The following is a 25,118-nucleotide window of genomic DNA, read 5'->3' as shown; positions in this document are numbered from 1 at the left end:
ACTCAGGCAAGGCATTCCCAATTTTGACTCATGGTTAAATTATATTTTATGGTAAAGTCTCAACTTCTCTGAGTTTGAATAAAACCTAAGAATGTTTTATAAAATATTCATTTGTTTGCTAGTTATGACTGCACTAATACCTGCCATTTGGCAAATGTCTATAATGTGCCAAATCCTGTGCTAGGAGAACTAGGAACACAAACGAAGACAGTTGAGGCCAGGCTCCCACAGGCATGATAATGACAAAATGGTCCCACTGCGTTTCAGATGAAAATCTCAAGAGGCACTTGCTAGAAAGCTTTAAGGGTCTTCTGTACTGAGGAAGTTCAAGATTATGATTTATAATAACACTTCAAATTAGCAAGGTGGCCAGAAATCCTTCCATTTTAGTCTCTAGCTGTCAAATGTTCTCATAGTAAAACCATACACATTGCTAAAAAACGAAATAATTACCTTATAAAAGATAGCACCTTTTCCTAGTAGCTAGTTCCTAAATTGTCTCAACTCTTCCTTCACAACATCTCCAAAATATGTCACCTTCTCACTTTTCCTTTTTTTTTTTTTTTTGAGATGGAGTCTCGCTGTCGCCCAGGCTGGAGTCCAGTGGCATAATCTTGGCTCACTGCAATTTCCGCCTCCTGGGTTCAAGTGATTCTCCTGCCTCAGCCTCCCAAGTAGCTGGGACTACAGGTGCCTGCCACCACACCTGGCTAATTGTTTTGTATTTTTAGTAGAGACGGGGGTTTTGCCATGTTGACCAGGGTGGTCTGGAACTCCTGGGCTCAAGTGATCGGCCCTTCTCGGCCTCCCAAAGTGCTGGGATTACAGGCGTGAGCCACCGTGCCCGGCCTCTCATCTTTCCTAATCTAAGTTAAATTACCTCATCTGTCTTCCATCGTTACAACAGAAATTTCAAAAGCCAAAGGAATTCTAACATGATGCAGGCATTATAACGCTTAAACATCCTTAGGATTTATATGGCTTAGAATTTTAAAAAAGGGAAAGTAGACAGCAGTAGTAATAGCAGAAACTGAATGAGAAAAATTAATAACGTGATTAGGCTGTTTAACTTCTTAAAAATCTTTAAAGCACACTGTAAGGAACAAGTAGAGTGGCCACTCTGAATCTCCCTTATTTGACTGAGACTTCTCCAAGGGCCGATTTTTTAAAGAGCTCTGGTAGTTTGGGCCAGGCATTTTTGAGCGATAAAATGCAATGAACTGCAGACTTCTGATTATCCAGAGCCTACAGACTTGAGCTATATTAAACTTCACAATCTCTCCACCTCTGTTCTCCTACCTTATCCCCCCATCTGAAGTGCCCTCTCTCCTCTTTTCCAAACTTCTTACTATTCAGATACAACTACTAGGAACTTGACAACGTAAATACCACTAACAATAACAAAGGACATAAGACAATGACATGCACGTAACTTTTGTTGCCCCAGGCACTCAGACCACACCAAAAAGCATGCTCTTGCGTGCTAACAAAACCAGATCAATAAACATGGCATTCAAAGTAATTCACCTCCACATCAAATATTTTAAACATAAATCAGAAAATTTATACCCACATAATCCTGTAAAAAAACTACTGGGATGAGGGAATCTTGTGAATAATATGTTAAGTCCAATTCCACTTTACTTTTCTTTTTTTCTTTTTTTTTTTGAGACAGAGTCTTGCTCTGTTGCCAGGCTGGAGTGCTGTGGCGCGATCTCGTCTCACGGCAACCTCCAACTCCCTGGTTCAAGTGATTCTCCTGCCTCAGCATCCCTCGTTCAAGCGATTCTCCTGCCTCAGCCTCCCAAGTCGGGGGGATTACAGGCACACACTACCAAGCCCAGCTAATTTTTGTACTTTTAGTAGAGATGGGGCTTTACCATGTTGGCCAGGATGGTCTTGATCTCCTGACCTCGTATTCCACCCGCCTCGGCCTCCCAAAGTGCCAGAATTACAGGCGTGAGCCACCGTGCCCGGCCCTTTATTTTCATTTTAAACACAAAAGAAAAGGAGCAATCACTTCTCCAATTACCTGTTGTGTAAGACTGCTGAATGGCCAAATCTGTTGACATCATGGTGGAGATCAGGTCTGGGAAGCACTGACCAGCGGTCACAGGCTAGGAGAAAGAAAAATATATTTTTAAACGGACTACCATTTCTAATCAACAGGACTTGACATTTTCTTTGGGAAGAATACTACAACAAAGAGAACCTCATAAAACATGCCTCTCAATTTTCTCAGTTACAACATCATTTCTGGGTTAAAATGAAGCAGCAGCAGAGCAACAGGGCATGGAAGAAAGGCGGGATCATAGCACAATTCTAACTAGCAAACGCACCCAAAATCCATGACATCTGGATCACTCACCCAACTGCCTATCAGTTTGATGCACTAGAATTGAGACAGAGACTAGCTCTGTCACCCAGGCTGGAGTGCAGTGGTGTGATCTCAGCTCACTGCAAGCTCCTCCTCCCAGGTTCACGCCATTCTCCTGCCTCATCCTCCCAAGTAGCTGGGCCTACAGGCGCCTGCCACCATGCCTGGCTAACTTTTTTTATTTTTAGTAGAGATGGGGTTTCACCGTGTTAGCCAGGATAGTCTCAATCTCCTGACCTCGTGATCTGCCCACCTGGGCCTCCCAAAGTGCTGGGATTACAGGCATGAACCACCACGCCCAGCCAAGAATGTTTTTTAAAGCAAGCAAATTTTACATTCTACAAAGCTTATGTCAGCAAAACATATGGGTTTCATAATTATTGTCCACTCTTTTCTATATTGATTTGCTCAAATTTAGTAGCTAAAATGGAAAAATAAAGGTGGAAAATGAAATTTCAAAAAATTTAAATGTTACCTAATTTTTACAAAGTCCTTTCCTAGATCCCATAGATTGATTAATTTTCCCTTGTTGTGACCCATACTAGCAACTTCTCTTCTGGATCTAATACCAACTGGTGCTGCTATACCATGCCAATCTCACACTCAGTGTCTCACTCTTTGAGCCCTTAAATATGTGCCGGTCTTTTCCACCTCTGTGTCTCTGCAAAGTGGGTTTCCTCTGCCTGGAGAGTGCTGCCTAACTTCACCTACCTGACACCTAGTCCCCAAGGACCCAGAGGGGATGGCCCCTCCTTAAGAAAGTGTTCCCTGTTTATCACTCCACCCTCCATGACTTAAAGGGTACTCAGAGGTGCTCTCATACATTCTTTTCAGCCAGAAACACCCTGAAGTGCAATTCTACTGTCTGCTCATTTCTCTACCTCTTCTACTTTGAGGCTAAGGGCTTTAAGTTATTCATCTGATCTCCTCAATGTACAAACTGAGTGGCTGGCACACAAATGTCTGTTAAAAACGAATGTCTGACTTGGAATAGTCAAAATCACAGAGACAGACTGTAGAATAGTGGTTGCCAGGCATTGTGGGGAGGAAGAAATGGGACATTATTGTTTAATGGGTATACAGCTTCAGTCTTACAAGATGAAGACAGTTCTGAAGATGGATGGCGGTGATGGATTTATAACATTATGAATGTGTTTAATATCACTAAACTAGACATTTAAATATAGTTAGGATGGTAAATTTTATGTGTATTTTACCACAATCAAAAAAATAATAATTTGTTTAAAATGAACATCCGACAATTTTTATGAAAGACATCATCCGGTATGCATTTGCTTTGCATGAACAAATACTGCCCTCTTCTGGTCTGGTATATTGCCACACCAAGACCATGTGAGAAACCAGTTTTCTAGGGAATGAGATAAAGCTAATACATGAACCAATTTTAACACAATGCTGGTGGTCGCAACTATGTAACACTACCAGGTAGGCATAACATGACAAAGGAGAGACTAGACACCTCAACTCAGCCTTAAAAATTAGCATTCAAGCAATTAACAGGAGTGATTTCAAAAAGAATTTAATGTAGAAATAATTTTTACCAGATGTGTAACATTAGTCAAATGAATATAAAAAATACCATCTGGACCTCTTTCAAATGGCCTGATCATTTTGAACTGGTAATATTTTCAGTCTCCTTTTAAATGCTGCTTATAGTATAGGCAAAAAGATGCCTGAAGAGAAAATGGTTTTGGGAAACTTACCAATGTCATAGGCCATGAAATCTGAAGAGAAGCATTTGGCGCCATGGCTCATAGATGTGTCATTGTGTGTGTTTCCTCCAAACACCAGCATGGTTCCACTCACTATCACAGCTGTGTGCAAGTAACGGAAAAATCGGCTGTCCTTAAGAATGGTCCTTTTGAGTTTATTTAGAAATAATAAATACAAGGTTAGTTTTTAAAGAATATTTACGTATCTGCTAATGCAAGCACAACCACTTTATTAACCTCAGACCCAAATGTACAAATCCTTCCAGAGTTTTCCCTACATAAAAGTAAGTTTTTCAACAATAAATACAGATAATTTTAAAGACCTGTAAGAGTTTTGGCAAAATATATTAAGAACCTTAAACTCTTCATACCCTGTAGCTACATAATTCCAGTTTCTGGGCAGAAATCATGTGAAATATTGACAGAAGCTTAATGCATAATGGTTTCTTAATGACATAAAAACTAGAAAGAAACCAAAACTTTCACCTGCATAGTCTCAGCATACCCACAAAATGGAGTATTGCACAGCTACTAAAAATGATAATTTTTATGACAGAATATAAAACAGTACCCATAGCAAGGTATCAAATATGTGAGGAAAAAGAGGAGAAACCATCGCTTTATAATTACATTATTTCGTAACTCAAATTTGCTTTACATTTGTTAAAAAACTCTAAGTATTTTCTAACCAACCTGCTACAGAACTACAGAATAATGTAACAAAATAAATACTAGCTACTTTATTACCATCTGTTTATTTCCCAATTTCTCTATATATAATGCCGAACAGAATTATCTGCCAGGCATGAAAACAAAAAGATAGCACAATATTTTCTCAACAATTGCCTCTACAGAATTTACACCTTAAAGTGAAAGCTCAAGAAAAAGTACCCACCACATCTGGGTATCCACATCGTATCGGTAGAGATCATCTGCAAGCCGGTACTTATTGGCACTGAAAGCCTTGTAGCCACCATGAACGTATAGGGCCCTGGTCCTATGGTCGTAAACACTGCTATGGCCGTAACCCCCTTGCACAAGGGCACCCTGGGTGTGTAATATACTCCACGTGTTCTTATCTGGAAAGGAAAGACAGTTAAAGGCAAGCATGGCAGGCTCCTCCTCTCTACTACTGAAAATGTCCAAAGAGCTTAGGGCATGAGAATGGATTTCAGGAGACCTGATACATATACTTTTTTATCTTTATATTTTAAAGAAAGCCACCTAAAACTTATAACAAAGCCATGTGGCCCAATTCCAGTCTGTTCTATGTTCTGATGTTCTAATATGCCATGTAGGAAAAGAATTAACTAAATTTAAAACACTCAGGGCCAGGCGAAGTGGCTTACATGTGTAATCCCAGCACTTTGGGAGGCTAAGGTGGGAGGATCACTTGAGGCCTGCTATGTTGGCCAGCCTGGGCAACACAGCAAGATCCCATCTCTACCAAAATTTAAAAATTAGCCAGGAGTGGTGGCACGCACCTGTAGTCCCAGCTACTAGGGAGGCTAAGGTGGGAGGATCACTTGAGGACAGGGTATCAAGGCTGCAGTGAGCTATGATTGTGCCACTGCACTCCAGCCTGTGTGAGAGAGCAAGAGCCTGTCTCAATAAATAAAATGTTCACTCAAATGAACATTTAATTCCCTACAACCTTTGGTGACCAATATACAGATATATTTTATAGGCCTACTTTCACAAAATGTTAATTATACCTGGTATTCCCACTGCACAACAACAGATACAATGAAATTTAACCAAGGGAAATATTTCATATTAAGGGTAAATCATACGCCACTAAACCAATCTATAAAGGGCTGGGCAAATATTTTTTTTCTTCAATGTTTGTTGTTTTGAACCATTTTTATTTATTTATTTTAAATACCCAAAGCACTTTGCGTCATCTTTGGCTCCTTACCAAATTGACAGTAACAAATACATACTACATAGGAGCATCGATAATCTGCATTTCACTGGTAATACATCAATGTTAATTATGTTGCGTTTGTTTGTTTGTTTTGAGACGGAGTCTCACTCTGTCCCCCAGGCTGGAGTGCAGTGGTGCAATCTTGGCTCACTGCAACCTCCACCTCCCGGGTTCAAGCGATTCTCCTGCCTCAGCCTCCTGAGTTGCTGGGATTATAGGTGCCCGCCACCAGGACAGGCTAATTTTTGTATTTTTAGTAGAGACAGGGTTTCACCATGTTGGTGCCAGGCTGGTCTTGAACTCCTGACCTTAGGTGATCTGCCCGCCTCAGCCTCCCAAAGTGCTGGGATTACAGGAGTGGGCCACCACGCCTGGGCCCAGTGTTTACTATGTTTCAAGATAAAGTACTGAATCAAGATTAGGTTGAACCTTTCTAAACAGTCAAAATAATAAGCTTAGAGGTTTTAAATCTGATGTTCAAAAGGCATCTACTGGAAAAAATATACCTACCCAAATCATATTCCTGCACATTGCTTATATATCCATAGAGAGGGCAGTGACCAAAGATGACCAGCATGACCACTCGGCCATTCTTCAGTGTAACAATGTGTGCAGAGTGCCCAACCACTGCATACTGCTCCTTTGCCTTAGGGGTCAACAACACCCATGATTCATTATGAATGTGAAAAACTCTCAACTCATTGGTCACATTCCCAGTTGAATCAATTTTTCCTCCATACATGTAAATTTTATCCTAGGAAAAAAATGCAAACAAAATTTTTTACAACATTGAAAAGATTAAATCTGAGAACAGAGAAGAACAAAAGCTCAATATTATTCTCAGCTTAAAAAAGGTTAGTCAAGAAACTAAAAATAGAACTACCCTATGATCCAACAATTTCGATACTGGGTATATATCCAAAAGAATGGAAATGAACATATCAAAGAGATATCTGCACTCCCATGTTAATTGCAGCACAATTCACAATAGCCAAAACATGGAATCAACGTGTCTATCAATGGATAATTAGATAAAGAAAATGTGGTGTATATATACACAATGGAGCATTATTCAGCCGTTAAAAAGAATGACATCCAGTCATTTTGTAGCAACATGGACTGAACTGGAGGTCATTATGTTAAGTAAAATAAGCCAAGCACAGAGACAAATATCACATTATCAATCATATGTGGGAGCTAAAAAAGTGGATCTCATGAAGATAGAGAGTAGATTGGTGGTTACCAGAGGCTGGCAGGCTGGTGGGGTTGAATGAAGAAGGAAAAAAAGAATGTAAATATATTTATTACCACCAAACTGTACACTTACAAATGGTAAAGATGGTACCATTATATACGTATATTTTACCTCAGTAAAAAATAAATTAAAAAAAAATTTAAGGGTTAGCAAAAGGCGCCTTTCAGTGAGTTACTAGGAAAAGGATAAAAAAAGGAAAAAGGGAAATAAAACTAATCATATTTTACATCTCTAATACTTCACCAGTTTTCTTGGACTTCCTCACATGAATCTTTTATAGTATAAAAGGACTTGGAAAAATAAAGTTGCCTCATCCTACCATCTATCTATAAAAATGAGGAAATGAAAATGTTTGTTCAGCCACATTACAATGTGGCTATTCTTGGCTAAACTTGCTTATGAGAATAAAAGCTAATCTACACTTTTTAATCTACATCTTTAACCATTTAGTGCCATTATTATAATACCCCATTACAGTTTGAAGCCATTAAAATCTCTTGAGTTAAAAAAGTTTCCATTTTAATTTCTACTTATAACTTAGCCAATTATATAATGCCCCCAATAAAAAGTTTTCCCCAATTAAAAACCAACACTGAGGTAGCTTTTCAACTATGTAATACATGAAGTAACTGAGGAAAACTTAGTTTCTTGCTTAGCACAGAGTGGAGATGCTTTACCTTGTATAATGCCAAAGAATGACCATATCTAACAACCACATTGTTCACAGAACGGTTTAGTGGAAGCCACTCCCTAGAAGCAAGGTCATACCTACAAAACAAACAGATCATATTTTCACCCAACTAATAAGACAGAACATCTCATACTATTTTATTTGTGACATAATCCAGTTTGGAGATGCTCACTAAATCTACCATGGATGTAGGGGGGCACTTGTCACCTTCACAAATAAACCTGACACCTGGGCCCACTGGACAAGTGTTAACTCAGGAAGAGGAGCTGGACTACAAAATCCTGGGAAAAGAAAGGAATACAAAGCTACTGGAAGGTTCTAACACTTCCTGAAAACCTCTTCTATACACAGTCTAAATCATTTAAAGGTTGCATTGTACTCAAGGGACTCAAAATTTTATTACAATAACTTTTCTTTTATTTAATCATGAGAAACTGCAGATAGGTACCAAAAAAGGGATGATAATTAAGTAAAAGAAAATTACTAATCTTTCCTTTTCTTTATATAATTGACTAAAAATAGATTTTCAAAAGCCAGAATACCATTATAGCATTTCACTTGTACTACGAATATAAAGACCTTAAAATACAAAAATGCCAAAAAGAAAATAATTTATAATCCTGCCATGCAATTTATACTTATTCATGCATTATTCAATAATCACATTCAATATCTTAAAGTACTCACTTTTGAGTTTTTGCTTTTGAGAAAAACTCTACTGTTTTTATAAAAATCATACATGTTCATTATAAAGAATGTAACCAATACAAAGAATAAAGAGCTAAAAGTTTTTTTAAAAAGATGCCACATTCCATGATCTAGAAATAAATATCATTAAGTAAACATCATTCCAGACATCTTTCTATGCATATGAGGATACTGTTAATAAAGTGTTGATTTTAATTATTTTCATAAAATAGAAAAAAAAACAAAAAGAAATGATATTGTTATATCTTAAGTAAATGTTTCTTTTCTATAAAAGTTTACCTGGATATTCCAAGTATTTAAAAAATCTTGAAAAACATTATCATATATAAGCATAAAGGTATAAGAAAGTTTATCACAATAGCAAAAAAGAATACAAATAAATGTCCATCCATTGAAAATCAACAAATAAATGGTAATATATCCAGATAGATAACATAAAGAATAAGTATACAGAATGAAAAATATACTCCAGCAACATATGTCAACATAAATCTCAAAACAATGTTAAGCTAAAATAGCACACTGCAGAATATTGTTTCTATAAAGACTAAAAGCAGAAAATTTATTAATTCTACTATACTTTCATATATCTGTAATGTATAACATATATGTAAAGTATAACATATATATGAAAGTATGAACAACTGACACCAAAATCAGGATACAGGTTATCTCTGGGACTTTGGAGGGACATGCAAGGGACTTCAACTGTGTTAGCAGTGTTTTAATTGCTAACCCGGTGGTGAATCCATTGGTGTTAATTTTCTCTAAGCCTTTCCTTTTATCTTAAATATTTTATACATGATCTGAAGCAAATACAACAAATGGTGACAACTATTAAATATTAATTGCATGTAACTATTATTTTACATATTTTTGGAATACTGCACACTTAAAAATACATGAAAAATTATTTAGAGGTTGAATTTAAAGTTATATGCAATTTATTTTTGTACAGAATTCACTAACTTCTTGCTTTGAAAGTTGAAAAATCTTAGCACTCACATTGCCTCTCATTTCTTCTTCCAATTTTTGTTATAAAATTTTTACAATGTCCAGGTCCTTAACATTTGCACTACATTCAATAACAGTAATTCCATAGTTATTTAGTCCTGAATTTTAGCTGACTCCATCTCCTCACAGTCCTTTTACCACAACTTCTCTTTCTTGAGCTCTTCAATTCTCCTCTGGATTTCACTGTCAAGAGGGTTTTTGTTTTGTTTTGTTTAAGTAGAGCTCATAGTACTCTTTCCCTGAATTCACTCTTGTTTGAGAATATCCGCCTGCCAGCTTTACAGCAGAATGACACCTTGGCTGGGTACACTATTCTTGGACCATCCTTTTTTTCCTCCAGAACTTTGCAGATGTTGCTCCCTTGAACACTGCTGGTACTGAAAATGTTGCTACGGAGAAGTCTGTGGCCAGCTTATTTCCCTCTTTTTTCATGGTTTGCTTCTCTGCCTGGAAGCCTGAAGAATTCTGAATCATTCTCATTCTCTCTTCTTCTCTGCCTACCCGCAACCTCTATTTTTTTTATGACATGATATTGTATTTTACTTCAAATAGAAATAAATCCATCCAGGAATATGTTTTTATAAAACGGACTGCATACCACTGCAAAGCTTTTTTGGAATTCTGGCTATGAAAGGTTTTTCCTGAGAAGGACTCATATAGCTTCCAACTACACATATAGACTTTATGTTCAAGCCAGAGGCTTGTTTCTGTATGTTTAAAAGAAAGGAAAGAAACAGAGGAAGCACAGAAACAGGTCTCCACATTTCTGTTAAAGGGCACGGAGAGTGCCCAATCTGTCTCTTAATGTATTTTGCTCCTCTTCTGTCAACAAGTCAGACCACGAGCTTGTCAGAGACACTTAGGTGCTGGCAGGTCCCCATAATCTGGCTAAGGTGAACCATCAGAAGACACTTAAACAACATGCTGTTAATTATCTCTCAACACAGAGAAAAAAAACATAAGACAAGAACGATACTGATGCAATAAAACATAAATTCCAAGTACGAGATAAATGCTCCTTCTGGGAGCTGAATCCAAGATAACAGAATAGTGAACAACTAATTCTAAGACCTAAGCAAGCAAATAAGCAAAGATAGATTCCAGAAATTCAGAAAAAGATGTCTTCCATAGAGTGACAGCACCTCCCTCGACCCCTCTAGGATGGCTGCCAAGCCAATGACCATCATGTACCACAGGGTACAGGTTTCAAACTCCATAATGGCCTGGTAACCCAATCGGGCCACCTAAAGACCAAGGCAAAGGCTCTGTGGAGACTAGACATGACCCCACACAGCAGATAGCACAGAACTACCTGAGGCCTCCCAAATAATAATTTGTCCTTTATCCCAAAAGTTCAATGACTTTATTTTTCTTGGATACACTCCAAGCACAAAAAGTTCAATAACTTGATCAAATCAGGTTTTGTCATGAAGAAACTATAAAATTTTTCTGAAACACCTTGTGCTGTTTCAATTCGTCTGTTACGTATGTTAGGTTCTTTTCTTCAGTGACCGCAATTATAGTTCTATTTGATCACCTTCTGTCCTTTGTGTGTTTTTGCTTTTCTGTTTTTTTTCCCAATGTATTACTACAATTATTTCAACCGGTCAGTAATTAAATTTTCATTCTAATTTTTGCTGTATCTAATTTATTCGTATTTCTTTAGGCCTACAACCTCCCAATTCTTCTGTTATTATCATCTTGTCTTCTAGCTTGTTTTTCTGAACTCAAATTCTCATTAAGTTGATCTGCAGCACGAAGCAGTTGGAAGGAATCTCCTTCTGCTCCTTGAAGCTGCTTTTCCTCCATGATGGGTTCTTGTTAGATTTTACAGGCTGCAGTCTTTCTTCCTCTTTATTTTTTCATCATAGAATATTTGCACTAGCTACGATGCCACTTCTTTCATCTTGTTTGAGGTTACACATAGCTCTCCAGACATTTTATTTGCAAAGTGTGGGTGATTTCTCAATTCTGTTCCCACTGTATCTAAGACAAGTTTATCGAATTTCTATCCTTTCCATAGCTTTAGTGTGAGGGCTGGTATTTTATGTTCTATCTACTCTTCTGAAGTCTAAGGAAATGTTGGGGCTCAGATGAGAGTGCAGTCTGTTAGAATAAAATACCCAGACTCTCCTCTCCTCTGAGATTTTGTTTGTGGTCTACCACAGTGCTCAGATCATATTCTAATTTAAATAGAAGCTCTGAGTTCTGGGTAGGGAATCAGCCACTTGGTCAATTTCTCCCCCTTTCACCTGATCCTCCCCAGCAACTATGTCTCCTACTCTTCAGTTACAGTCAAAAACAGTAATGCTCACTCAGTTTGCTTCCTTCCAGATTTTGGGCTATCACCGAGAATTATCAGAATCTCCCCGAGTGTGGTTTCTGTGGGGTATGTAAGAGGTCAGGTCACACTTGGTGTTCCATGAGCCTGCTTTAACATTTATTGGATTCGGTGATGCTACTTTGCTTATTTGGTTGACTGCTGATTGATTTCTTACTATTTTTTTTTAAACTTAAAAAAAGCTTTTCTGCTCAAGAGAAGGAAATTTGGTAATGAAGTTCAACTGGCAATCTTAATCCAGGGGACCAAGACCACTTATTTCACAAGAGGACCATTGGGTAACAAAATGGGAACTGCTTTTTAATGCAACTAAAAAGTTTTGAGTTAACAGGACTGTGAGGAAAATGACAGGAAGAGCAATTCCTAAAATACTTTTATGTAAGAGTATAAATGACTATAAAATCTGTAATCTGGCTGGGCATAGTGGCTCACGACTGTAATCCCAGCACTTTGGGAGGCCGAGGCGGGCAGATCACGAGGTCAGGAGATCGAGACCATCCTGGCTAACATGGTGAAACCCATCTCTACTAAAAATACAAAAAATTAACTGGGCGTGGTGGCAGGCCCCTGTAGTCCCAGCTACTCGGGAGGCTGAGGCAGGAGAATGGTGTGAACCTGGGAGGCGGAGCCTGCAGTGAGCCGAGACTGTGCCACTGCACTCCAGCCTGGGCGACAGAGCGAGACTCCATTTCTAAATAAATAAATAAATAAATAAATAAATAAATCTGTAATCTAAGTTCCAGAAACACTACTTCTAAAATGAATCACTAAATTAACTTTTCATGAAAGTTCATTATTTGGAACTATGCTAATATTTACGTGAAACAAATAAAGCTGTAGAAAATCATGTTTTGATCAGTAGAAAAAAAAAGTTATGATCTAAAAAACAATGTGGCTCATGAAGTATGTCAGTCAAAAAAAAGTAATAGGTGATATTACTATTTCCAGGAACAGATGTTTGTGAAGGAAATAAATCATTTACTCCCCCGTTTATCTGATAAATACCTATCTGAGTACCTTCTATGAGCTAAGCTCTGAGTGCAGTGAGTAAACAAGGTCCCTAACCTTGAAGAACTTGGCAAAGGCAGACAAAGAGCAAGTACAACAGTGTGCACTGACATAACAAAAAATCACTAACACTGCCATAAAGAAAATGAGGACTATAAAAAAGAACAGGGAGAAATGTCTGAACTGGATGGTCAGAGAAGATCTCTCTGGGAAAACCACACTGAGATCTAAAGGGTGAGAAGACACCAGCCCTGAGGCACAATAGCAGGAACAGTCTAGACCAAGGGAAGGGCAAACACACAGGCTCTTAAGGTAATGATGTACACTGTACGTTTTGGGTAAGAAAGCAGGTTGGTGGGGCAGGAGTGCTGTGAATGGTGGCAGGAGAGGAAAAGACTGAGTCTGGGAAGGTAAACAGTGGTCACATCATGCAGGGCCATTAAATCCAAAGGCAAGACACTGATGGATTTTAAGAAGGTAGTAAATGATATTATTTATATTGTTAAATGGCACCCCAGTTCATGTTTAGCAATTTGATTAATAGGAATAAATGGAAATGAACAGATTCGATAGAAACCTACTGCTGAAGACTAAGTAAGAGATAACAGCAGGCTGTACATAAAAAGAATAAATATGACATGTATTTGGTGACAGAGTTGAGAGGGCTTAATATGAAATTATGGTACGAAGAGAAGAACATATGGAAATACCTAAAGATTCCCAGATTTCTTGCTTCAAGAGACAGGGAGGATGTTAGGGTAAAATCACATAATGGTAAATATGTGCCTTTCATAACATCTAGTATAACAGCAGAAGGCACAATCACTTTCATGCCTTTAATTTTACCTTCTCTTCTCATGGTGGCAGCACTAGAGGTGATCAGATTTGGGACAGATTCTAAAGGTAGAGCTAACAAGATATGACCTATTGTGCCAGACAGACACTGGGGTAGTCCTCATGATGTCCACCTCCTGGTATTCATAACCATGTACAATCCCCTCCCCTAGGAGGTAAGCAGGATCTATGACTTGCTTTTAACAAACAGAATATGGCGAAGATGATAGGATATCATTTCTGTGACATCCATCCTGCTAGCAGACTCAGTCTAGAGACTCTTCTTGTGGCCTGATGAAGTAAGCAGCTATACTGGTGAAGCTCAGCTGACAAGAAACTGGGTGGCCTCTAGGAACTGAGGTAAGCTCTAGGAGCTGAAGGCAGCCTCCGTAAATTAAGGACAGCCTCAAGTCAATAGCCAGCAGAAAGCTGGGACCCTCGGTTCTATAACTACAAGGAAATTGATTCTGCCAGCAACCTAAGTGAGCTTGGAAATGAATTCTTCCTCACTCAGGCCTCTAGATGAGAATGCAGGCCAGCTGACACCTTGATTACAGAGGACTCCTGACCAACTGAAATGGTGATAATAAATGCAAACTGTTTTAAGCTGCTAAGTTTGTGGTAATTTGTTATGTAGCATGAGATAACTCATAAATATACCAATACGGGGTGTGAAGAAACAAGAAGTCACAGATGACCCAAGATTTCTGCCTTAAGTAAACAGAAGGATGGAGTGGCCATTAACTGAGATAGGGACATCTGGGGGAAGAGCAGCCTTGAGAAAAAGATGAGTGTGGGACATGCTGAGCATAAGATGCCTAGTACACAGCCAGAAGGTTGAGACATCAATTAAAGAGCTGGAGATAGGGGATCAGGTAAAAAGTCTAGGCTGCAAATACAAATTTGAGAGTCACCAAGTATAAAGGCCAAGATACTATATGAGGTCACCAAAAGAGTGAATAAACAGGCAGCAATGGACCAAGGGTTAAGCCCTGGTCTGACATCATTCAGAAGTCAGTCAGCTGAAGAGAAACCAGCTAAAGAGGCTGAGAAGGAATATGGAATTTAAAAAAATATCAAGGGGATGTGGTGTCCTAGAAGCCAACTAAAGAAAGTGTTTAAGAGAGGAGGGAAGGATTAACTGTATCAAATGTTGGTGCCAGATCAAGTAAGATAAGAACTAAGAATGGAAAATAAAAAATTCAGCTCCTAAGTCACACTAGCCATATTTCAGGTATGAAATAACCACATGTGGCCAGTGACACAACAGGGTAAATACAGAACATTTGAATGATGCCTGAAACTTCTATGAGACAGCACTGATCTACAGAAAAGATGACCATAAAGGGGCACAGATATAGGTGAAGGGGAAATGTGGTGGTAGGAGTTTGTGGAAATCGTTTTCTGACCTTTATCTTTCAAAAGAGAAGCAGGAAGCAAGGCCATTAACTGAGAATGAAAACAGAAGGAAAGGTGGTAGGAATCTGAAAAATGAAAAGAAGATATTAGAGTTAAGAAGGAGAACAGGAGAGGGAGAGAGAAAGAATCAATGAATTATGGACCCATGTGGAGATCAAACACTGTTAGGGTATTAGAGAGAAATATCTGAAAAGATTGAAAAGTGTCTCAGGTAAGATTCCCTGCAAGCAGAGCTGGAGATAGAGATTCCTGTACAAGTGATTTACTGAGGGAATACTCTTTTGACAAACATCAGGAAGTGAGACAAGCAAGGTAGTAGGAAGGAGAGGATAAGTAAAAAGGTGGTCTCAGTTGAAGTATAGCTTTGGCCTGATCCCAAGGGGAGCCCTGGAACATGAATTTTCCCATGTAGAAGCAGGGTCAGACTCATGTACCTCCATCCAGCCAGTCAGCAGCTGGGGGCCAGGGTGACCATCCCATTTCGTCCAGTACTGAGGGGTTTCTTGGGATACAAGACTCAGTGCTAAAACTGGGAGAGTTCCAGGCAAACTGGTTGGTCACTACACTAGGGGACATCCTGGGGATAGAGCATAGTATTCTAGGTGTTCCTGGGTAAGACAGCTCCAATCTGCTGAGAGAATTCTTCAGAGAAAGGGTCAGCTATGAACTGACAACAGCCAAATTGCACAGCATCAGGTGACTGGGTGCACTGCACCAGCCAGGTAAAGATAAACAGATCTGGGCAAGGCACCAACAGTGTCCACCACAGAAGAAGCAGGGTGGAATGTGGAACGTTTAGAAATGAGATTATGGAGGGGCTGCAGTTATTGATAATGACACAGTCTAAGAGGTGCCCACACAAATGACTTGCTGAGGTAGAGTCTGGAAAGAGCATGAGCCCCTGAACAACTCTGGGGCTTCCTCTGGGTTGTCCAGCCAAGAAAGAATAGACCCTGACAGGTCTCTTTCCCCCCAGAGGGAAGGGGGATGTGTAAGAAAAGCTCTGTAGAGATCCAATCTCCTACGAGATCTCTGGGTGCCACCTGTGCCACTCCTAGGGCTGGCAAACAGCTCTTCTGACGAAAAACATGAAAATGCCTAAAATCTGTGTACCTAAAAACTGTAATAAGATGTGACTTTAAATTCATATTCAGGAAAGCATTTGTTTTCCAGGCAAAGAAAATAGTTTGAATCTATGTATGGGGAAAGAAAAGAACCTGGAGGAAATCTACTAACCTGACCTGACCACTGCAGGAGTCTCATCAGAAATTAAAGGGCTCGAACAAAGGCAGCAGCAATGGGAATAGAGATTGGGCCAGTTCAATCCTACACAAAAAGAACGAAGCTGGAGGCAACAGGTTACCCAACTTCAAACTATACTACTGGGCTACAGTAACAGTAACAGTAACAGCATGGCACTAGTACAAAAACAGATACATAGACCAATGGAACAGAATGGAGAGCCCAGAAATAAGGCTTCACACCTACAACCATCTGATCTTCAACCTCTGTCTCCCAGGTTCAAGCAATTCTCCCATCTCAGCCTCCTGAGCAGCTGAGACTACAGGTGCCGGCCACCGCACCTGGCTAATTTTTGTATTTTTAGTAGAGATGGGGTTTTATCATGTTGGCCAGGCTGGTCTCAAACTCCTGATCTCAAGTGATCCACCAGCCTCAGCCTCTGAAAGTGCTGGGGTTATAGGCGTGAGCCACTGCACCTAGCCTGACCAAGTTTTATTATAGATGTTGCTCATGTTTCTCTGATTTTGCTAAAGTAGTTGTGTGATGTGTTTTAATGACTATGTTTGGAGGGATGCAGAAACTAGGCCACCACTGCCATATTTCCAGAATCCCTTAATGAACAGATGCTGGGTTTTTTGACAATCTTCATTAATAGAAAATGCCTAGAAAAAATTCCAGGTAATAAAATCAGCAAGATTAAACGTTTATAAATTTTTTTCTACAAGTCCACCTCCATAGCTAATTCCACTATGACAACACATATTCTCCCTTCCAAATGAGCAGCACGAGATTAGCAAATAGACCTTGAAGCCTGGGACATAGTAGACAATGGTATAATTTCCACTAGCAAACTATAAATTCAAACCATTTGACCTTGGAACTATTAATTAAATTAAAAGATAAAATAATCCCCTACTTATATAGTACTACATATACTTAAAGCAAAACATCAGAGACAGTATTTGAAAAGAGGTGAATGCTTATCATGACAATGAATTTTTTGTAGCATTCAATTTTAAAAACTCAACATATGTCAAAACACTTTGAAAGACTACTACCAAAATATTAACAGGGATTTTCTTTAGGTAGTAGAATGACTGGTGATTTATTTTTGCTTATCTGTGCTTTATAAATTTTCAAAATAAAAAACTAAGCTTCTTGCAAAAATGTTTAAAACGACTTACGCTAGAACCATGTTATAATCTGAGTGGTTGAACATATATCCTCCAACAACCCACATAATGTTTCCATTGACCACAGCTTTATGAGATGCTCTGGGGAGCTTTAAGTTAGAATATTCCTCTCGAGTCCAAAATGACTGGTTAGCTGGTACAGGAACTGAACATCCAGGACCTAATAAAAACATAATGAATTAGCTTCACAAAAGACAGCTTTAAAGCTTACTGCATTTCAAGTTTTAATTATCTAAATGTAACAAATATTTAAATAATAGTCTTTCCTTTAGCATTTAAATATCAGACAAATCCTTTAATTTGTTATTTTAATTTATTCAGGGTATTGACCAAGGGTAAATCACATACTTTCTAATGATGACTTGACTATATCCAGGTTAGGGTTTTTTTGGTAATGAAATACCTGCTTAAGCAACTCTCAGGAGAAAGCACAGATAAATAAATAATTAACTCACATGAAAAATCTTAAGGATAAAATATACAGTTATCCCTCAATATCCACAGGGGACTGGTTCCAGGACCCCCTTGGTACCAAAATCCACAGATGCTCAAGGTCCCTAATATAAACTAGTGATGTAACACTTGCATATAACCTACACACATCCTGCCATATACTCTAACTCACCTCTAGATTACTTATAATACTTAACACAATGTAAATGGTTGTTTTCATATGCGTATCTTTTATTTGTATTATCTTTTTTTTTTTTTTTTTTGAGATGGAGTCTGGCTCTGTTATCCATGTTGGAGTGCAGTGGTATGATCTCGGCTCACTGCAACCTCCGCCTCCAGGGTTCAAGACATTCTCTTGCCTCAGCCTCCCGAGTAGCTGGGATTACAGGTGCCTGCCACCATGCCCACCTAATTTTCGTATTTTTTAGTAGAGACAGGGTTTCACCATGTTGGCCAAGCTGGTCTCGAACTCCTGACCTCAGTGAGCCGCCTGCCTTGGCCTCCCAAAGTGCTGGGATTACAGGCATGAGCCACCACACCCAGCCTGTATTATCTTTTATTGTGTTTTTTTCCTGAATATTTTCTACACATGGTTGTTTGAATTTGTAGATGCAGAACTTGTGGATATGGAGGAATAAGTTTGATAACTAGACCCGGGAGCAATCATACACACTATCCATCTTCTGGTAAATCAAAAAACTTAAACAAATTGAAGAAACAGACTCCATTCTTGGGAGGTTTGGCTTCTGCTGCAATATTTGCACAATGGTAGATATTGAAATTCTTCAATTATTAACTCTAAAATGTCAGCCAAACCCAACAAACTAAGGTATTTAAACCAGCATATTTCCTTTCAAAGTAAAAAGATTCTGAGGAAGGGGTAAGTTTACAAGAAAAATCACCAAATTAATAACAGTTATTATCACTCACCCCTTAAATAATTCCCTAAAGCTTCTTTAATTATTTCTGTAGATAACTATTAGCTAACTCCTTTAAGATTCTAATGTATAACTGACACCAATTTTCTCTGAACTTAGAGTGTGTTTCTGAGGAAATATCATTATTGTCAGCTCTTGTCCGATCTCCCAGCTTGGCTCTCTGCTACATCCTTTTATAACTGAGTCCAAGTTCTCCAACTTTCACAAACAGGATGCAAAAAATGGCCAACCCTCCATAATTCTAAAGACCATGACCACACATGTATGAAACCGAAATTCATAAGCAGCTAGATAGAGGGATGTTTCAAGCTTAAATGCTACCTCGTATTTGATTAATATAAGTTATATAGGTGGTAAGAATAAAGTCAATCTATAATTTATTTAGTGGGAATGTTCCATAAATGGAAGAAAAAATAAAAATGAAAGAAGCTCCTACCCTGCCAGTCTGAGAAGCAGGAGCATCCTCTGACATCACTTGAATTGCAGATGCCTCGATGAGGAAAACCACAGTTGTCTGTACAGTGAGGAATGTCACATGCTTCACCTTTCCAGTTTTCAGAACATTCACATTCAACAGTATCGCTGCTATTACTGATCTTACACTCTCCTCGGCCTGAGCAGTTATTCGGACACATATCAAAACTGTAAAAATAGCAGGGAAAATTACATTAACACAACGCAACGCTTCTATTAACTTAGCATAACTTCCTCCCACACAAGTTTAAGAATCTCACTGTCTCAGTTCATTCACAAGTGTAACTGCAGTACTTAAGGATTCAGTCCAAATGAGTTTGCTCAACACTGCATAGCTAGAGCCTGAGGTACAAGTAATGAAATCAAATCAACCCTGCTGGATTCTCATAATAAGAGGATAAGAATAAATAACTCATAAAGTCAAAGAAATTAAAGGAGGTAGGAGATTTGTGCAGAACTGTTAGCTCCTCATGGGTGGGAGGACTATCCTATTCTTCTTGGTAGCCTCCTAATGATAAGCTTTACAGAGTTGCTGAATTCATGCTTGGAAGTCTGGGAAGGAAAAGAATAAAACAAACTGCCAACAATAAACTACCATCCTCATGGTACATATTCCTCTGTACACTCTCTGAAAATTTGTATTTAATAGAATTTAAGGTTACTGCCCAGATTGGTATATTTAAAATTCCTTAGTAATTTTATCTACTCATTTCAGATGGAAGAAGACAGGCTAGTTTAACTTAATGTAAGAATTGAACTACGGCCAGGCGCAGTGGCTCACGGCTGTAATCTCAACACTTTGGGAGGCCGAGGTTGGCAAATCACGAGGTCAGAAGTTCAAGACCAGCCTGGCCAACATGGTGAAACCCCGTCTCTACTAAATATGCAAAAAATTAGCTGGGCGAAGTGGCGGGTGCCTGTAATCCCAGTTACTCAAGAGGCTGAGGCAGGAGAATTGCTTGAACCCAGGAGGTGGAGGTTGCAGTGATCCGAGATCATGCCACTGCACTCCAGTCCAAATGACAGAGTGAGACTCCGTCTCAAATAAAAAAAAAAAATAGTTGAACTATAACGCATCTCATAATAATATAATTGTACTGACAGTGCTTTGAAACAATGTAATTCAGAATTTAAAAGGGGGGGATAAATGGACTATCAAGGTACTTTAATGAGTATAGATTTCTTCTACTATCGAGTACATGACAACTACTAATATTTGTTGAGCTGTACTTTGTAAAATTCCAACGTTTTTGTCCATTAGCAGAAAAGTCCCTCTCTTCTAGAAGTTCAACAGCACCAACACGCGGGTTTAAACTGTGGTCCCACCAGTTACTCTGACAATCTACTAACCTTTTCCTGCCAGTTTCCTCAATTATAAATGAGCAGAAAAACAGAGCCCAGACCTCACTGAATTTATAGAAGAATTTTAAATGAGAAAATCCATGTAAACTGCCTCACGCTATGCCTGGCACACTGTAAGCTCTCAATCTATGTTAGCCATTATTGTTGTTAAAACATAGTAGATAGTCTCCTGAATGAAATCACAAATACTAGACTTAAGTATCTTACCTGTAAGTAATATTAAATCCAGTCAAATTATAAGCAGCATCACTAAAAAAATGCAGCAAGGCATAACCTGATGTGGCAACAACCTCAGGGACAGTCTCATTGCCATCTCTCTCAGGAACAATGAGGCCACTGAAATGAAAACACACTTCTTATAGAGGGAAGCACAAGCACAGACATGTCAAATTGTAGCAGACAGAAATTAAAAACAAATCCGTCCTTACAATTTAAAAACCACATCCAGGAAGACAGGCAAATTCCTGTGATAAACACACAGTGCTACCCTATCAGTTCTGGATCCTTGAGGAACAGATCTGAATCTTTTGCTAGGCTTCCTTTATTCTGAGTTGTATTTCTAATGAGATTTGAAATCAATGGCCCTATTCTTTTTCTTATAAAACTTTTTATACTGCTTCTTTGAAAAAATAAACCTCCACAATCACATAAAGTAACAAATTTTATGAGTGATGAATACCACACATATATTGCTGAAAGACATGAGGGTTTTTTTTGTTTTTTTTTTTTTTTGAGACAGAGTTTCGCTCTTGTTGCCCAGGCTGGAGTGCAGTGGTGCAATCTCAGTACAATCTCTGCGTCCCGGGGTTCAAGCGATTCTCCTGCATCAGCCTCCTGAGTAGCTGGGATTACAGGTGCCCACCACCATGCCCAGCTAATTTTTTATAGTTTTAGTAGAGACAGCATTTCATCATGTAGGCCAGGCTGGTCTTGAACTCCTGACCTCAGGTGATCCACCCACCTCAGCCTCCCAAAATGTAGGGACTACAGGCGTGAGCCATTGTGCCCAAGATATTTTACATAAAATATTTATATAAGAATATGAAGAAGCTAAACAAACACCCATAACTCCAACACTGTTAGTATTCTGATGCATTTTCTTAGCCTAATTGATGCTATTTACATTGTATATTCCATTTTACAAATAAAACAACGCATTTTCTATATCATTAAAAGCTCCCTAGGTTCTTCTTAAGACCTCACTCACAACCCAGCACATGACAGATTCTAAATGTTTGTTGTGTGACTGGTAAAAAAAAAAAAAAAAACACCTTACTGAGTAAAAGGGTCTAAATGATGCCTTTAAGACTCTAGAGCCATAATACCAACTTGCTTTCCAGAAGAGATATGTGATTTGAAATCGTATCAATACAGAATGAAGGGTCCATCCCACTTCACTCCGCCAACAGCAAGGACTACTAGTTCTATTTTAATTTTGTTAATTTAATAAGTAAAAAGCAATTTTTAAATTGTGGTTCTGAGTTCTTTTTACTCCTGAGGTTAATTGTTTTTCTTATGTCTACCTGCTGTTGCATTTCTTCATATGTCCATGATTTTTGCCCCATTATTGATTCACCACCACCACCACCACCACCACATTTGGTAAAAGCCTATATCCTTGCCAAGCCCTACGCAATCTGTCCCAGACACACAACCTCATGCTCATTCACTCTGACCTAGCAATTCTATTTCTTTGTAGAAGAAATACTTGCTCATGTACATGATGACCAATATACAAGAATCCGAACCACAGCACCGTTCAGATGGCAACAGGTTGAAACTCATCTAAATGCTCATGCCCAGAAATCTGACTGCATGAGTCACTGCATATTACCTAGGTCTGCGGGACTAACAAGAAGCTCAACAGGCATTCTGATAAGGGCATGGGGGAGAAGCAAGCTGCAAAACAATGGACCGTACATGTGTACACTTACACATACCTATATAAATGCATACAAAAATGGCTGGAAGAGTCCATAAGCAAGGAATGAAAATGAGGAGGGGAAGGGATTTTCGTTCCTTTTGTTTTGCTTTGTTTTGAGACAAGGTCTCACCCAAGGTCTAGCTAGACCCAAGGTCTAGCCCAAGCTAGAGTGCAGTGGCATGATCACAGCTCACTGCAGTCTTGACCTCCTGGGCTCAAGAAATCTTCCCACCTCAGCCTCCTGAGTGACTGGGACTACAGGCACACACCACCATGGCTGGTTAATTTTTAAGATTTTTTGTACAGATGAGGTCTCACCCTGTTGCCCAGGCTGGTCTTGAACTCCTGGGATCAAGTAATTCTCCTGTCTCGGCCTCACAAAGTGTTGCGGTTACAGGCCTGAGCCACTGTGCCAGGCCCTTCATTCATTTTTTTTTTTTTCTTGAGACAGAGTCTTGTTCTGTCACCTAGGCTGGAGTGCAGTGGCACAATCTCGGCTCACCGCAACCTCCACCTCCCTGGTTTAAGCAATTCCCCTGCTTCAGCCTCCTGAGTAGCTAGGATTACAGGCGCACCCCACCATGCCCAGATGATTTTTTTTGTATTTTTAGTAGAGACGGGGTTTCACCATGTTGGCCAGACTGGTCTTGAACTCCTAATCTCAGGCAATCCGCCCACCTCGGCCTCCCAAAGTGCTGGGATTACAGGTGTGAGCCACCACGCCTCGCCCTTCAATTTTTAATATGAAGACAGAACTCTAGGAAATCTGAAACTCTGGTGCTCCAGGAGTTACAAAACAGTGATGCATTTTCTACTATGTATTCAACTAACAAATATTTACTAAGCACTTACTACATGTGAGTCACTGTTCTAGGTACCAGGAATACAACAGTGAATAAGACTATGTCCCTGCCTTCATGTAGTTCACATTAGAAAAACAACAGATAAGCCCAGATACTCCCCACACAGGTGTATGTATACGTAATGCCAGGTAGAGACAAATGCTATGAAGGGAAAGAGAGCAGAGGGAAAGAACAGAAGGTGCTACTTTAGAAAGGGTGAAAGGAAGGCCTCTTAGAAGAGGTGACATTTGATTGGAGATGTAAATGAAGGGTTAACCATCATCAGGCTTTCACTGGTTATATACACCAGAATCCCTTGAAATGCAGAAGGAATAAGTACTGACAAGATCAGGGCCACCTGGAAACAGGTATGTCAAAAGCAATCTTCGGCCGGGTGCAGTGGCTCACACCTGTAATCCCAACACTTTGGGAGGCCAAGGTGGGAGGACTGCTTGAGTCCAGGAGTTCAAGACCAGCCCGGGCAACATGGTGAGACCCCGTCTCTACAAAAAAAAAAAAAATACAAAAATTAGCTGGGCATAGTGTTGCATTTTTGTGGTCCCAGCTACTGGGGAGGCTGAGGTGGGAGCATCTCTTGAGCCCAGGAGGTTGAGGCTGCAGTGAGCTACGTTCCTGCCTCTGCACTCCAGCCTGGGGGAGAAAGAAAAGGAAAAGGGAAGGGGAAGGGGAAGGGAAGGAAAAGGGGAAGGGGGAAGGGGAAGGGAGAAGGGGAAGGAGAAAGGGGAAGGGGAGGTGGAAGGGGGAAGGGGAAGGGTTCCTCTAGATCACACAGTCTAACAACTGCCCCACCAGCATATAACTTTCCTAAAAAAAAAAAAAAACTCTAAAAGGAATAATGTTCTTTTGAAGAATTTTCTCAAGCACTCTCTCTGCTCTACCACCGCTACCACTGTTTATCAAATACACAGTCCAGGTGAACCACAGAGTGATGTATACCTGCTTGGCTCATGTTCCTACAAGGCTCCTGATAAGCTGATTCAAAGTGCCTGGCATACAACAAGAGCTCTGTGAATTCTGATTAACAAACACAGTAACAAGTGAATCCCCAACAAGTACTATTATGATAACATCACACTTAGTTTTGGGGCTTGTATTAAGGTTTGGGGTGCTTTTTGCTACAAGTTATGTTTCAAATGCTGGCATAAACATATACACTCCAACACTTGGCCAATGCCATTTTAAATGCTCAGCACAGCCATCCACCCTGCTCTTTGGCCTTGTAAGTGAACCTCTAAACACAGAAAATGGCCTTGGTTCTCAGTTCAAAGATATGTCCGAGAGATTTCTAAGCCAAAGCGGGTAGAAAAACACGAGGGCACAACAGTCGCCTGATCTCCTGTCCTTGTGTACTGTTTGCTCTCT

The 25,118-nt window shown here is 39.4% G+C and overlaps 1 protein-coding gene across 3 annotated transcripts in view; it reads right to left on the bottom strand.

Moving 5' to 3' along the window:
* The window catches only part of ATRN (attractin), a 176,958-nt gene that overhangs the window by 83,840 nt on the left and 68,000 nt on the right, over nt 1–25,118 (bottom strand). For all 3 annotated transcript variants that reach the window (XM_034947461.3, XM_034947462.3, XM_034947464.3), the window contains exons 4-11: nt 21,177–21,305; nt 19,570–19,775; nt 17,734–17,902; nt 7,970–8,060; nt 6,548–6,791; nt 5,006–5,189; nt 4,102–4,256; nt 2,033–2,117 (exon numbers count right to left, since the gene is read on the bottom strand). In XM_034947461.3, coding sequence (XP_034803352.1) covers nt 2,033–2,117; nt 4,102–4,256; nt 5,006–5,189; nt 6,548–6,791; nt 7,970–8,060; nt 17,734–17,902; nt 19,570–19,775; nt 21,177–21,305 — 1,263 coding nt within the window. The remainder of the gene's footprint in view (nt 1–2,032; nt 2,118–4,101; nt 4,257–5,005; nt 5,190–6,547; nt 6,792–7,969; nt 8,061–17,733; nt 17,903–19,569; nt 19,776–21,176; nt 21,306–25,118) is intronic.

The sequence above is a fragment of the Pan paniscus genome, chromosome 21, assembly GCF_029289425.2.
Source record: "Pan paniscus chromosome 21, NHGRI_mPanPan1-v2.0_pri, whole genome shotgun sequence".
In the NCBI taxonomy this organism is placed as follows: Eukaryota; Metazoa; Chordata; class Mammalia; order Primates; family Hominidae; genus Pan; species Pan paniscus.
This window is presented reverse-complemented; position numbering and strand designations above follow the sequence as displayed.